This window comes from Bos mutus, chromosome 9 (genome assembly GCF_027580195.1).
Source record: "Bos mutus isolate GX-2022 chromosome 9, NWIPB_WYAK_1.1, whole genome shotgun sequence".
Taxonomy (NCBI): Eukaryota; Metazoa; Chordata; class Mammalia; order Artiodactyla; family Bovidae; genus Bos; species Bos mutus.
The window spans coordinates 69735876-69748462 of record NC_091625.1 but is presented as its reverse complement, the minus strand read 5'-3'; the positions used below and the strand labels follow the sequence as shown (position 1 = coordinate 69748462).

The following is a 12587-nucleotide window of genomic DNA, read 5'->3' as shown; positions in this document are numbered from 1 at the left end:
GTTTTATGTAAATGATTCTTATATTCAGAGCATCTTGATGTTATTTTTCTACTTACTTGTTTTCATTTTATTTTGTTTTAGTTACTTGGAAACCTGGTATCAGACTTTGTGGATACCTTCAGGCCAACAGCAAGGATAAACTCCATTTGTGGTAAGATTATAATTTAAAATATTCTAAATAGTACCTGATTTTTAGTGAGCTGACTACTGAACCAAGTTGATGGATGAAATCTTATACGTGTCTTGGTGACTTGCCATTTTAGTATAACTCTACGCTACACTATGCTAAGTCACTTCAGTCGTGTCCGACTCTGTGCAACCCCATAGACAGCAGCCCACCAGGTTCCCCCGTCCCTGGGATTCTCCAGGCAAGAACACTGGAGTGGATTGCCATTTCCTTCTCCAATGCTTGAAAGTGAAAAGTGAAAGTGAAGTCGCTCAGTCGTGTCTGACTCTTAGCGACCCCATGGACTGCTGCCTACCAGGCTCCTCCATCCATGGGATTTTCCAGGCAAGAGTACTGGAGTGGGGTGCCATTGCCTTCTCTGAGTATATCACTTTTCACTTTCATGCATTGGAGAAGGAAATGGCAACCCACTCCAGTGTTCTTGCCTGGAGAATCCCAGGGACGGGGGAGCCTGGTGGGCTGCGGTCTCTGGGGTCACACAGAGTCGGACACGACTGAAGCGACTTAGCAGCAGCAGCAGCAGAGTATAACTCTACTCCCCAGGCACCTGGAAGTCTCAGCAGATCTGTCTCTCTGGCTCTAGCACACCACACTGTTTGACTCCCAGCCCCTTCCAGTTCATACCTTTGCCCTGTATATAATTTCTTTTGTTTTCCACTTGTTTCATGTTTATTAGAGTCTCTGAATTTCCTTTTAAAAATAAGCACATGATTTACAGTTTTTACAGTTCTCATATGTATATTCCTGAATTACTTCTAGAAATCATGGTAACCTTAGAACAGCCTGGGATTATAGACCCTTATTTAATCAATGACCAAGTTTTAGCACTTTCTGTGAGTCAGTTACTATTCTGGGCACTGGAAATACAAAAAGGAAATGAAAAGGACACTAGACCAATAATTCTTAGGCTTTTAGCTTTCATAACTGAGAGGATATTGACATCATTTGATGAATTATGGAAAGTGGTGCAGGTTTGAGAAGAGAGGATGAATTTAGTTTATGTTATATTGAACTTAAGGTGCCTGTAGGACATCCCAGTGACAACATTTATCAGGCATTGGATACATGAACTGATTAATGGTCATATACTACATCTAAGGCCTCTAGGAACATCATGTTTAAAGTTACTTAGTTTGACCTGAGATTAAAGGTCTGTAAGCTTTTTCTATAAATGGTGATACAACAGATATTTTGGCATTGTGGGCTATGCATTCTTACAGCTACTCGACTCTGCCATTAGCGTGCAAAGGAGTAGCATTCCAGTAAAACTTGATGAGAGCAGGTGGATTTGGTTCACGGATTGTAGCTTGCTGAACTCTGTCCCTGGACAAATGCAACATTTGTGAGTTTGGAAGTTTTGCACAATTTGGTCTTTAACCAGCTGGGCTAAAAATATTCAAAGAAAATCCCCAGACTTCTAGCTAATCAAAACATATTTTTAACCAGTGCCTGGTTCAGCATGATATTCAGCATGATATTCATTAACATTAACCAGTGCCTGGTTCAGCATGACATTCATTAAATTTGTAGAGTGAATGAAGGACTAGGCATTGCTATGTTCACATTTATTTAGAAGCGTTTTTTGTAATACCTACAGGCCGTTGCAGCCTTCTACCAGTTGTAAATAATTCGGGTGCCATTTGTAATTCATGGAAATTGGACCCTGCAACTCTCCGTTTTCCTTTGAAAGGCCTTTTGCCATATGATAAGGTATGTTGCTCAATATGATGGAGCTTTTGATCCATCAGAGTCTTCATCCAAGATTATATATTATGTAATGCTAAATTGTCTCTTCATAGACTGAAAAAGTAAATATTCAATGAAAGATAGTTTATAACCATAAACTATGGTTTATGTCATATGATTTCAGGATCCAAGTTTAGCCTGTGGTTTGTGATATTATGGTGTTTATGTTCCAGTGGTCCACTTCCTGGCAAAGTACTTCGTGTTAGATAATTGAATTTTTAAATTGATTCCTTGTTTTCACATTTCCTTTACAAAGCAAGGACTAAACATGAATTTGCAGTGTCCCTAAAACTTGAAGAGTGAGCCTCCTTATTTGTTGCATTTTTTTCAAAAGGGGAGAGGTGGGGAAGGACAAAAGTAGAGTAGAAATTTCTCAAGGAGAAAAATCCACATATATCCATAATATGAAATATGAGATATAGACATAAAGCTTTGATGAAACACATTGGCAGATTTATCTTACTATCTTGGGGTTTGGAGGGATGACAGAGCAGGTTATAGGGAGGGCCAGATAGTGTTCTGTAAATGTTTCATGTCAAAAATGACGTAGAGAGTGATTGGGAGACTTACCCCAAAGTGAAGGAGGGTAAAATAGTACAGCTAAGGTGACAGTTCACAGCTCTTGGGATGCTAGTCAGCAATACTTTGAAAGATGAAAAAGTGATAAACTAAGTGGAATGTACAATCAAAGCAGTCATAAAAACAGATAAACTTATTGTGTACTTCCTATATGCCAGGCCCAGTTTTAAGAACTTCACTTCATAACAACTTTTATTCTTAAACTATCATCTTACTATTTCCAGTATCCGGGTGATGAAACTGAGACACAGCGTGGGGTGTTAACTTTACAAACAGTATCGTCAGGATTTGAACTCAGATAATCTGAGTTGGAATCTACACTATAAATCCCTGTGCTGTCAAGTCATTTGTCCTCCCGAATCTGGAAATGATGTTTACGTTTATACTTACAGAAGAATGGTTAGAAACTGCCTCCTTTCCTCTTTGATAGATTTCTGGGCAGAAAATCCATTCCTTACAGTGATGCTTAAGACTTTCACATGACTGTGGCCGAAGCCATTCCTAAAGTTTTCTCTATGACCATGAGCAAGTCCCTTCAACTCAGTTACATCATTTATCAAATGAAGGGTGGGAGCAGATTAATGTAAACACTAAAATCCTTTGATTTTTTCCCACTAGATACTGCCTACTGTGTGAAGGTAACAAGAGCCTTTAGAGGATTTTTTTATCCCAATTTCAAATTTTTTGAATGAACATTAACTCTGATCTTGAAGCAATGATTTTCTTTATTTTCTTTAAAGGATCTGTTTGAACCACAGACTGCTTTGTTGAGATATGTTTTGGAGCAGCCTTATTCCAGGGATATGGTCTGCAATATGCTAGGTTTAAATAAGCAGGTACTGTACTGTGCTGGAAACCTAGTAAATTCTGCATAGAATCTGCACTATTCTTTTCTCTTTTCTTTGCTATAGCTAACTGAGCAAAACAGTTAAGAACTATTTGATGATTTTTTTAAATATATTGTTTATTAAGTAATATATTGTTTCTATCATTTATATATTGCTTTAAGAATGTTTAAATTAAAAAGGAGATATTTTAAAAGTTGGTTTATTTTGCATTGCTTTTTTTTCTATAAGGCCAGTTTCAAGTATACCTTGTGCCAGAGAAACCTACACATGACTTAACCATAATTTTTGACTTTTTTTTTTGTTTGGGTGTCTATTTTTATAACCCTTGGTATCTTCAGCATGGCCTCAATTGCTGGTTTTTTGTTTTTTTTTTTCTTTTTGGTGTATGTTTTTGGTGGTTTGACATGTGGGCGGGTTTGTGCTGACTCTGGGTTCCTTGAGGCTGGCCTCATAGTCACTGTTTTGTCTTTTCTTTTTTTCTTCCTTTATTTTTGTTCTGTCCTGTCTTGTCCTGCCCATCCTCCAATGCTCTAGACCTTGAACATTGCTCAGGTATGTTCACAACCTTACTGTTGTATTGTGACTAACGATACGCTGGCCGCTTTGTAGCCACTGATTCCATTTAGAGAATACATGTATGGTCGGGGCTTGAAATTGGCAGGACCATGCTGAGACCAAGGCCACTAAAATGAATTTCTTCTTGGGATATGAGAGTTGTTTTTGGTGGATTGTTTTTGGTTTTGGTTTTTGGTGTTTGTTTGTTTTTTGTTTTTTGTTTTTAAATATTCTTTTTTTTTTTTTTTTAATCAAGAGACAACACCTGGCATTTGATAAAGCCTGTCATTTTTTGATGAGTTGTTTTTCCTTCCCACTCCATTTTACTGTTTTTCCTACTTTAGGGCTAAAGCTAGCCTGGTGGAATTTTCAGAGATGGAAAGATTTGTGGTGGCCTTTATCTTTCCAGATAATTAAAACATAAACAAACAACAACATCAATAAAAATACCTGCCTTGCTTTGCCTAAAAACAAAAACAAATTAAAAACAAAACAAAAAAAGAGAAAAAAACAGTTTAACAGAGATACGTTACTTTTACAAGTTGGAGTGGTAAGCGTCACATGGGGAAGTTTTTTTGGAAACGTGGAGATTGACTAAGAAATGTCACACTCTTAGGTGACCCCACACCTGCTTGACAAACACCCTTCTTTGTCAGTCTTTGCCGGAAGTGACCCCCTCCTGGAGTGAGCGCCTCTCAGTGGAAGCCCACCTGTGGCAGGAGGAACACGAAATGGCCAGACTTTATAAAACGAACTCTTATACATTCCCAAGTCTGTTCCAGGACTTTTCACCTTTGAGATTTTAAGCAAAATAGTGATTCTAATTATTTTTGTTAAAAATTTTTGAGCCCAGCATATTAAAATAGACCAGCTTTTTGATTTTAATAAGACGTTCTTGTCCAAGTTGTATAAAATAGCGTTGCTGTTTGCAATACTATAGTGAAGGTTGTGCCAGTGCTTCCATTTATAAAGCCCTATTTTTAAGGACATATAGCTTGGCCATAAAACTTGCTCAGTGTTGAAACTTTGCATGCCAAACCTCACCCTAGTAGCAGTATCTCTTTTATTATTTTAAGTTTTTTCTTCTGAAAAATTTACCAAGTCTTCTTGTTTGGACAAGCCTTTGTTCATGTGAAACTGAAACTGCTTCACAGCACAGTAGCTGACAGTTACCTCACATAACCTGTCAGTGTAACATCTTAAACACCAAGTCATTAACTCTGATGAGCTTTCACTTGAGTTAGAGGTAAGTATTCAGTTAACCTTGAAAGAATGCTTTCATGCTGTCTTAAACCTAATTTTTGCAATAAACTTTAAGGCATACTTGACTCAGGTTTTTTTTGCAGTTTGGTGAATAAACATACCCATGGTCATTTGAATCCCGCCCCCCAGATATCCTTAGCCATCCTTAACTTTTTGCTTTTGGAGGGCAGCTCTTCTTAAACGAGAAACTGATGAAATTTAGAGAAGGATATTTCTGATCTGATCCTTTTAATAACAAGTTTCAACCTAAAAAAAGTTTATGACTAAGACATAAATCCGTAAAAAATAAAGTTTATAATGGAAATGCTGACAGAACATTATTAGTATTGATCCCACTGTAGTGTAAACATTGTCAAAAGTTCACAATTCATCAGTAATTGTTTTGGTAGAAAACACTGTAGTGAGTGGATTTGTAAATGTAAGCTTTATGCCGAATTGACATATTATTTTTACCACCTAGAAAGTAGGGTGGAAAATGAGAGCACACTGTATAAGAAGCATATGACTAAAAATTAACAAGTTATCATATCTGTTATCATTACAGAACTATATCCAGCACTATACTTTCTTATCCTTTCTCTAGCAATGCAATAATTTACTTAAAGCTTTGAAACCTTTTAAGAGCTGTCCATATTGTATTTTCCAGTAGGAATTGGGCTATGGTACTTTATCCTAAAATCGGTTGCATTCAGAAGGTCATAAATAGCCCAGTTCTGTGACCAGTAGGGTAGAGTGTTCACAGTGGAAAAATCCTGTTTTGTGTGTTTGCACAACAGTTTGTGTTCCTTCTCCTGAAAAAGAGCATTACAAAACAGATTCATTCCTCAAGCTCTTAGATGTGGTGGTGTATGAACTCTGGCAGTGCTAAGATAGTGAAGTACTAGACTGATCATTCAGTTTATCCTTAAAAGGCACCATTGAAAGTGGTATTAACTGACAGGGGACTCCAGTTCTGGTTGGTAGAGAATATGATAAATGAAATACAAAGAGATTTTTCTTCCCAAGTTGTCCTGAATAAATACTGCTTTAAAATTAATTTCTATCTCTGAAATAATGGTTTTTAAATTAACCAATGCCTACCTAAGTGTGTGGGCTTCCAAAGAACCCACCTGCCAGCGCAGGAGACAAGAAACACAGGTTCGATCCTTGGGTTGGGAAGATTCCCTGGAAGAGGGCATGGCAACCCACTACAATATTCTTGACTAGAGAATCCCATGGACAGAGGAGCCTCGTGGGCTACAGTCCATGGGGTCTCAAAGAGTCGGACACAACTGAAGCAACTTAGAATGCACACACCTAATTACAATATGTTAAAATTGTACCACATAAGCAGTACCAAAACCATTACATGGAAATACCAGGGGCCACTTAATATAGGATATGGTTACTAAGACTGAAAGCATTATCATTTGCCATTTTAAATAGTGGTGGGAAAAAAATCAAGGGCATGGAGGGGATTAATATTCATGTTTCCATTAATGCCTTGTGGCTGATTTTCAGATTGAAAATCTAAAATAAGTTTCCAATACAGTTTGACCATTATGCAGAAATTAAAATGCTAAATTTAGATTCTTACTGCTAAAAAGAGGCTTTAACTAAACATTCATATATGTATGATGTAAGCTAATTCAACTTATATACCTACATCTTGAAGACTTAAATTTATGAAAGCTTTCAGCAACTTGTGAATAGTCATAGACATAGCATCCATTGGCTACCAGTCTAGTGATTGATAATTAAAGTCATTAAACTGATTTACAGATACGTTCCACTTTATAAAATAATTTGTGTGGTAGGGAGTCTTAATTTTAATGAACTTACCTTTTAGCAGTTGAAAACTAAAACGAAACGTACTCTAGTTAGCAGCACAGCTCATTTTATAATCCATACTTCTCTCTCTCTCTCTTTTTTTGGTATTATTAAAATTGGCAAGTAAAAGAGGAACGTAAGTTTAAGCTATCCCTAAGCATGGTTTGAGAACTATCCTTGGATTTAACCAGAAACACCTGGGAAACGCAGAGTTGATTTTGACAGATGTTCTTCTACCCTCAGACTAAGTAGCTGCATTTGGTGCCCTAGATATACCTGACTGATTTAACTATTAATAGAAAATTTGGGGGTAGTCTTGAGTCTTAATACATATTGAATGATTGTCAGCTTTGACTGTAAATTTCCTAGTTCTTACTTTGCCAAAATCTTAGTATTTTTGGTTTTCCTCTGAATCATGAACTCTTTGACCATAAATCACTACACTTCTAAAAATATGTAGGTTAAAATTCAGTTTTTTTAAACAAATAGCCAGTACTAACATGGAAAACTCAAAAAAAATGACCCAGGTGCTAAAAAGCAACCTTGTTTAGTTTATTCTTTTTTCCTGAAGCAGATTGATGGAAGACTGTCGTGGGTGGAGGAATAGATGACAAATTGGTTAGTTTCCAAACTAGAACCAAATTCCCATCACTAATGAAAAATTCCTACTGGAAATCCTGGCTTTACTTCTTTTCACAAATTTTTCTGACTCTCGTATACTTGGAATGATCTCACTCTAAATTTGTGTTGTCGGACACGTTTCTTAGGTTGCTGGTGGTTGGCAGAACTAGTGAATTTCAAGCCCTGTACACAGTAGTTTTGCATGCTGATTTAAGAAATAGTTTGTAGTGTTGTCTGTTGCACTTTGCTCTGCTTCATAATGATAATTACATTTGGAGGAAAAGTACTGTAGTCCCAACTGGTGGTGTTAATATTGCTCTTCGTAAAACTGTAATGTGGTTGAACTGTGATCATGGCATTGTGTTTTTGGAAAAATTATGAAACAACCATTGATGCTTACTGTTTTGGATAGATGTTTGTTTTATTTGCATGCTTTAAGGAAGTGCAGCTATATTGGAGCTTTACAAGTTTGGAGCTGGCAGAAAGCATGCAAAAGAGGGGATGCTATTCATTATGTTTTGTTTTTTTCCAAATTCGTCCCCATTTTGCATTTTTCCCCTAAATTTAAAGAAATCATATCCCTTTTTCATGGCAAAAGACTAATAATCACATCTAAAGTTTATAGGGAACGCATCTATATTAGTATTGTATTCATTAGTAAGGCTTCCAACTGCCTGGCTATTAAGTCATATAACATATTTTATTAAAATATGAAAATGGCTTAAAATATGGCTTAACATTTCTTTTGATAAAAGCTTTTGAATCACTTTACAAAGCATAAACCTTTTTGCCTCTAGAAAGGGAAGTTGCATTTTCATTTTAGTGTTTAAACTCAATTCTTTTTCTTGTTTTAGATTTTAAAATAGTCTAATTTAAAATTAAAGCTGCATAATGTTTGACTTCTAAGAGGGAAGAACATAGCTTTAACTTTAAGGTCTTTTTTTTTTCTAATAGAGGAAGTTTCCATTTCAGTATCAAATAAGTACCACATGTTGAAAAACAGACATTGAATATTTAGATATACATCTGTATATAAAGCTAGTGTAAACCAGTGGTGACTACTTTTAGATCACACACTGCTTTGTTCGCTCTCTTGTCATAATATGTGATTCCTGGAAATCCAGGATTTTCATATTTTGAATTGGATTGCAAAATTAATACTGTTATCACCATTTCATATATCTTTAAAATGATCTTTGTTCAAGAAATAATTAACAGAATTTTCTACTGTGTAGTTCCCTCTGTCATTCTGGAACAATGATGTCTGTAGTAAAAGTTAATGGGAAGCCTGTTTTAGGTGAGACCTGAAAACTAATTTTTTATGAAACTCATCCTCTGTGATAATATAACATGATGCAGCTTTAATGGACTAAACCTAGCCTTAACTTTCTAAGTTCAACTTCATTCCATGCTTCTTGGCCTCTTTGTTACAATGAATACCCATTAACTGGTAACTTCTGAAACTAACTGGGAGGCTTTTGGAATACTGTATTTAATCTCTGCCCTACAGCACAAGCAGCGCTGCCCTGTGCTGGAGGACCAGTTGGTGGATCTGGTGGTTTATGCCATGGAGCGATCTGAGACCGAGGAGAAGTTTGATGATGGGGGAACGAGCCAACTCCTCTGGCAGCATCTCTCGAGTCAGCTCATTTTCTTTGTGCTTTTCCAGTTTGCAAGTTTCCCACATATGGTCCTTTCTCTTCATCAAAAGGTAAGTACACACCCTTTTTCAGAGCCACTTCACCTGTTGATTAGTATATTTCAGACGGGTGTATCTAGTGAACGCAAGTTCCAAGCTCTGATTTCTCTTTTGTTCAGTGCTCTTACGGTTTCTTCACTTTTCACTTTCTTGTCACTGTGAAAACTGATTCAGGTATTCATTGCACATATTCACAGTGCCAGGACCAGGAGATTCCAAATGAAAAGGCCTAATATAGTGCCCTCAGAGAGCTCCTTGCTGGTGAGAAGATGTAGGTATAAACAATTGGGTTATAATAATAATGGAAGCATGTTTCCTTGCAATAGAAATGAAGGAGAAAAGTCTCTGTTAAAGACACCCAAGAATGGCTTTCTCAAAGGGGGCTTGAAACTATTACTTGAAAAACAAGTAGAAATTTGCCAAGGGGAAAAAGGTAGGAAAGTGTTTCCATGGCAATAAAGTGATCATTTAGAAAGAGGTAGAAATGTGTGAAAACATGAAAGAAAACTATAGAAGGGAAAGTGTTGGTGAGATGAGGAAAGCAGGAAAGTAAGACCAGACATGGAGACCTTTATATGCCCCTGTGTTTGTTCTAAGGATTTAAATTTACTTTGGGAAGTAAATGAGGAACGGAAAGACATCATCAGATACAAGCTGGAAAAATTACTGCTAAGCATCACATATGGGAAGACAGTGATGTAGAGATGAATGAAGCCAAAATCAGAGGCCAAGAAACTAGTAAGGGAGCTGTTGCAGTGGTCTGGGTGAGAGAGGCTGAGGGCCTAAAGCAGAAAAGAGGAGGAGCCAGAAACCAGGTAGGCTGGGAAATATATTAATAGGACTTGATGGCAATAGGTGACAGAGTAACAGGAATCCAGGATCACTCACTGGTTTCTGCTTTGGCAGTGAATGAAAAAGGAGGACAGTGAATCCAAAATAGAGAACACGAGTAGAAGAGTAAGTGTGTGGGAAGGGTTGGCTTTAGGCATAAGGCTTTATACACATTGAGTGGGAGTGGGAATAAAATAAGTGTTGTTATATCTGTAACATCTTGATAGCCTGGATTATCTTGGGGAAATTTTTCATAAAACTTGTTAAAATCCTTTTGACCACCACTTACTTACCACCCCTATCACCACCACTGGTTTCTGTTACAATCTATAGGAAACTAGGAAAAGTATTTTTGATAACCAGTCCTTGAAGAGTTAAAAATAAATAAATTTAACCTTTTTGTTATAATAATAACAAACTCTGGTATTTTTTTTAAATTTATCTATTTTTGATTGGAGGATAATCGCTTTGCAATGTTGTGTTGGTTTCTGCCATATGTCAGCATGAAGCAGCCATAGGTGTACATATGTTCCCTCCCTCTTGAACCTCCCTCCCACCTCCCACCCCAGACTCCTTGTGTTTTGATGCAGTATTTTTAGTAATATTCCCATATTAAACTTGATTCTCGTGCACACATACTCGACTTAATTATGTCTAAAACATTTCATTTTTGATAAGCATAGTTGTTTTGGAGATCAGGGAGAAGCAATATTAATTTTAAAAGCTTTGCTGGGTGTGCCTTGAGTAGAGACAAAGTAATCAGTAAATGCCAAAGTTAGATGCTAACTTTCTAAGAGCAAGATTTCTCTCTCTATTTTTTTCTTTAAACTTTATAAATCTATTTCTTTGACTGCAGATGTGCATTTAAATATCTTTTACAGTTGGCAGGGCGAGGACTGATTAAAGGCAGAGATCATCTTATGTGGGTTCTCTTGCAATTCATTTCTGGAAGTATTCAGAAAAATGCACTAGCTGATTTTCTTCCTGTCATGAAGCTCTTCGACCTTCTGTACCCAGAAAAAGAAGTAAGTTTGGCTACTGAATTAGAATTATGTCTAGTTTATGTTTAAGAATGTTAGTGTAATTTTGTGAAAAGAGCACCGGACTTGAAAAATGGAAACATGGTTCTTTTCCCAGTTTTTGTAATACCTGTAATCATGGGATGGACATTCAGTCTCTCTTGACATTAGTTCATTTCTATGTAAAATGAAGAAATTTAACTGGATTGTTTCTGAAGTTTATCTTTAATCACAGTCAGATCACAGTCGAACATCTAGTATAGCAAACTCTTTCTCTATATTTTAAAAAGGTTTACAATTTTTTAAGAATGTGAAACTGTTTTAATATATACACATTTAAGGACCAAATAACATCAGTATCTGTTAATTTTTTTTTCCTTTGGTTGTTTGCTAATTGAGTATGTCACACTAATAAAGTCCCTGTCACATCTGATTCTTTGTGACCCCATGGACTGTAACCTATGAGGTTCCTTCATCCATGGAATTTTCCAGGCAAGAATACTGGAGGGTGTTGCCATTTCCTTGTCCAGTGTCACACCAGTGCTTATTATATAAGGTGTTTGAAATATGGTATGTATTGATGATTGCCATTTTTTAGGAACATTTTATTACGGAAATTTTTAAATGCACCAAAAATGTAAAGTAAATTAAAAAAAGAAACTCTTATGTACCCATCACCAAGAAATATTCTTATTTCATCTTTCCTCCTCATCTTGTTTTTCCTAATGCTGGATCATTTTAAAGCAAATTCCAGACATCTATGTCATTTCACCCATCAATATACAGTACATCTGATGCTGCTCATTTAGATTGCTTATCTCTTACATGTTGTTGAAAAGCATACATGTGACTCTTAGAAATTCTCTATTCATGTTTATCACACTCAGTAAAATAATGATGTGATTAATTTCTTCATATGATGTGTTTAAATTTTAAAGAATAAAAATTTAATGATTGTAAATGCTCTGTTTTCTTGGAAAGTAAAAGCAGTCTTTTAATAGTTTCAATATTTGATAGCTGTTAGATCTGATTTGTATTATTGAACAAAGGACAACTGGAGCTAAATTAATACAGGATATTTTAAAAAGAAGTATAGCGGAAATGGATTACTATAATATATATAATTAGTTCACTCTACTCTTTCTTATAATATGCAAATTGTTCTTTTTTAGTTTATCCCAGTTCCTGACATTAACAAACCCCAGTCAACTCATGCCTTTGCCATGACCTGCATTTGGATTCACCTCAACAGAAAAGCCCAAAATGACAACTCCAAACTACAGATTCCAATACCTCACTCCCTAAAGCTTCACCATGAGTAAGTTGTTTGTAGCTTGACAGTTCATTTTTTTAACTTAATAGTGGGTTGAAGGCTAATGATAATTGTCTCAGTATTTATATGAAATATGAAAATCTTCCAACATCCACTG

The 12587-nt window shown here is 36.2% G+C and overlaps 1 protein-coding gene across 2 annotated transcripts in view; it reads left to right on the top strand.

The window, feature by feature from the left end:
* Positions 1 to 12587, top strand: part of MED23 (mediator complex subunit 23) — a 44958-nt gene that overhangs the window by 7956 nt on the left and 24415 nt on the right. Inside the window, exons 8-14 of one of the 2 annotated variants that reach the window (XM_005907295.3) lie at positions 82 to 151; positions 1785 to 1897; positions 3253 to 3348; positions 3895 to 3912; positions 9119 to 9319; positions 11020 to 11163; positions 12330 to 12475. In XM_005907295.3, the coding sequence (XP_005907357.1) occupies positions 82 to 151; positions 1785 to 1897; positions 3253 to 3348; positions 3895 to 3912; positions 9119 to 9319; positions 11020 to 11163; positions 12330 to 12475 (788 nt within the window). The remainder of the gene's footprint in view (positions 1 to 81; positions 152 to 1784; positions 1898 to 3252; positions 3349 to 3894; positions 3913 to 9118; positions 9320 to 11019; positions 11164 to 12329; positions 12476 to 12587) is intronic. The other variant, XM_005907296.2, reaches the window with a different exon arrangement.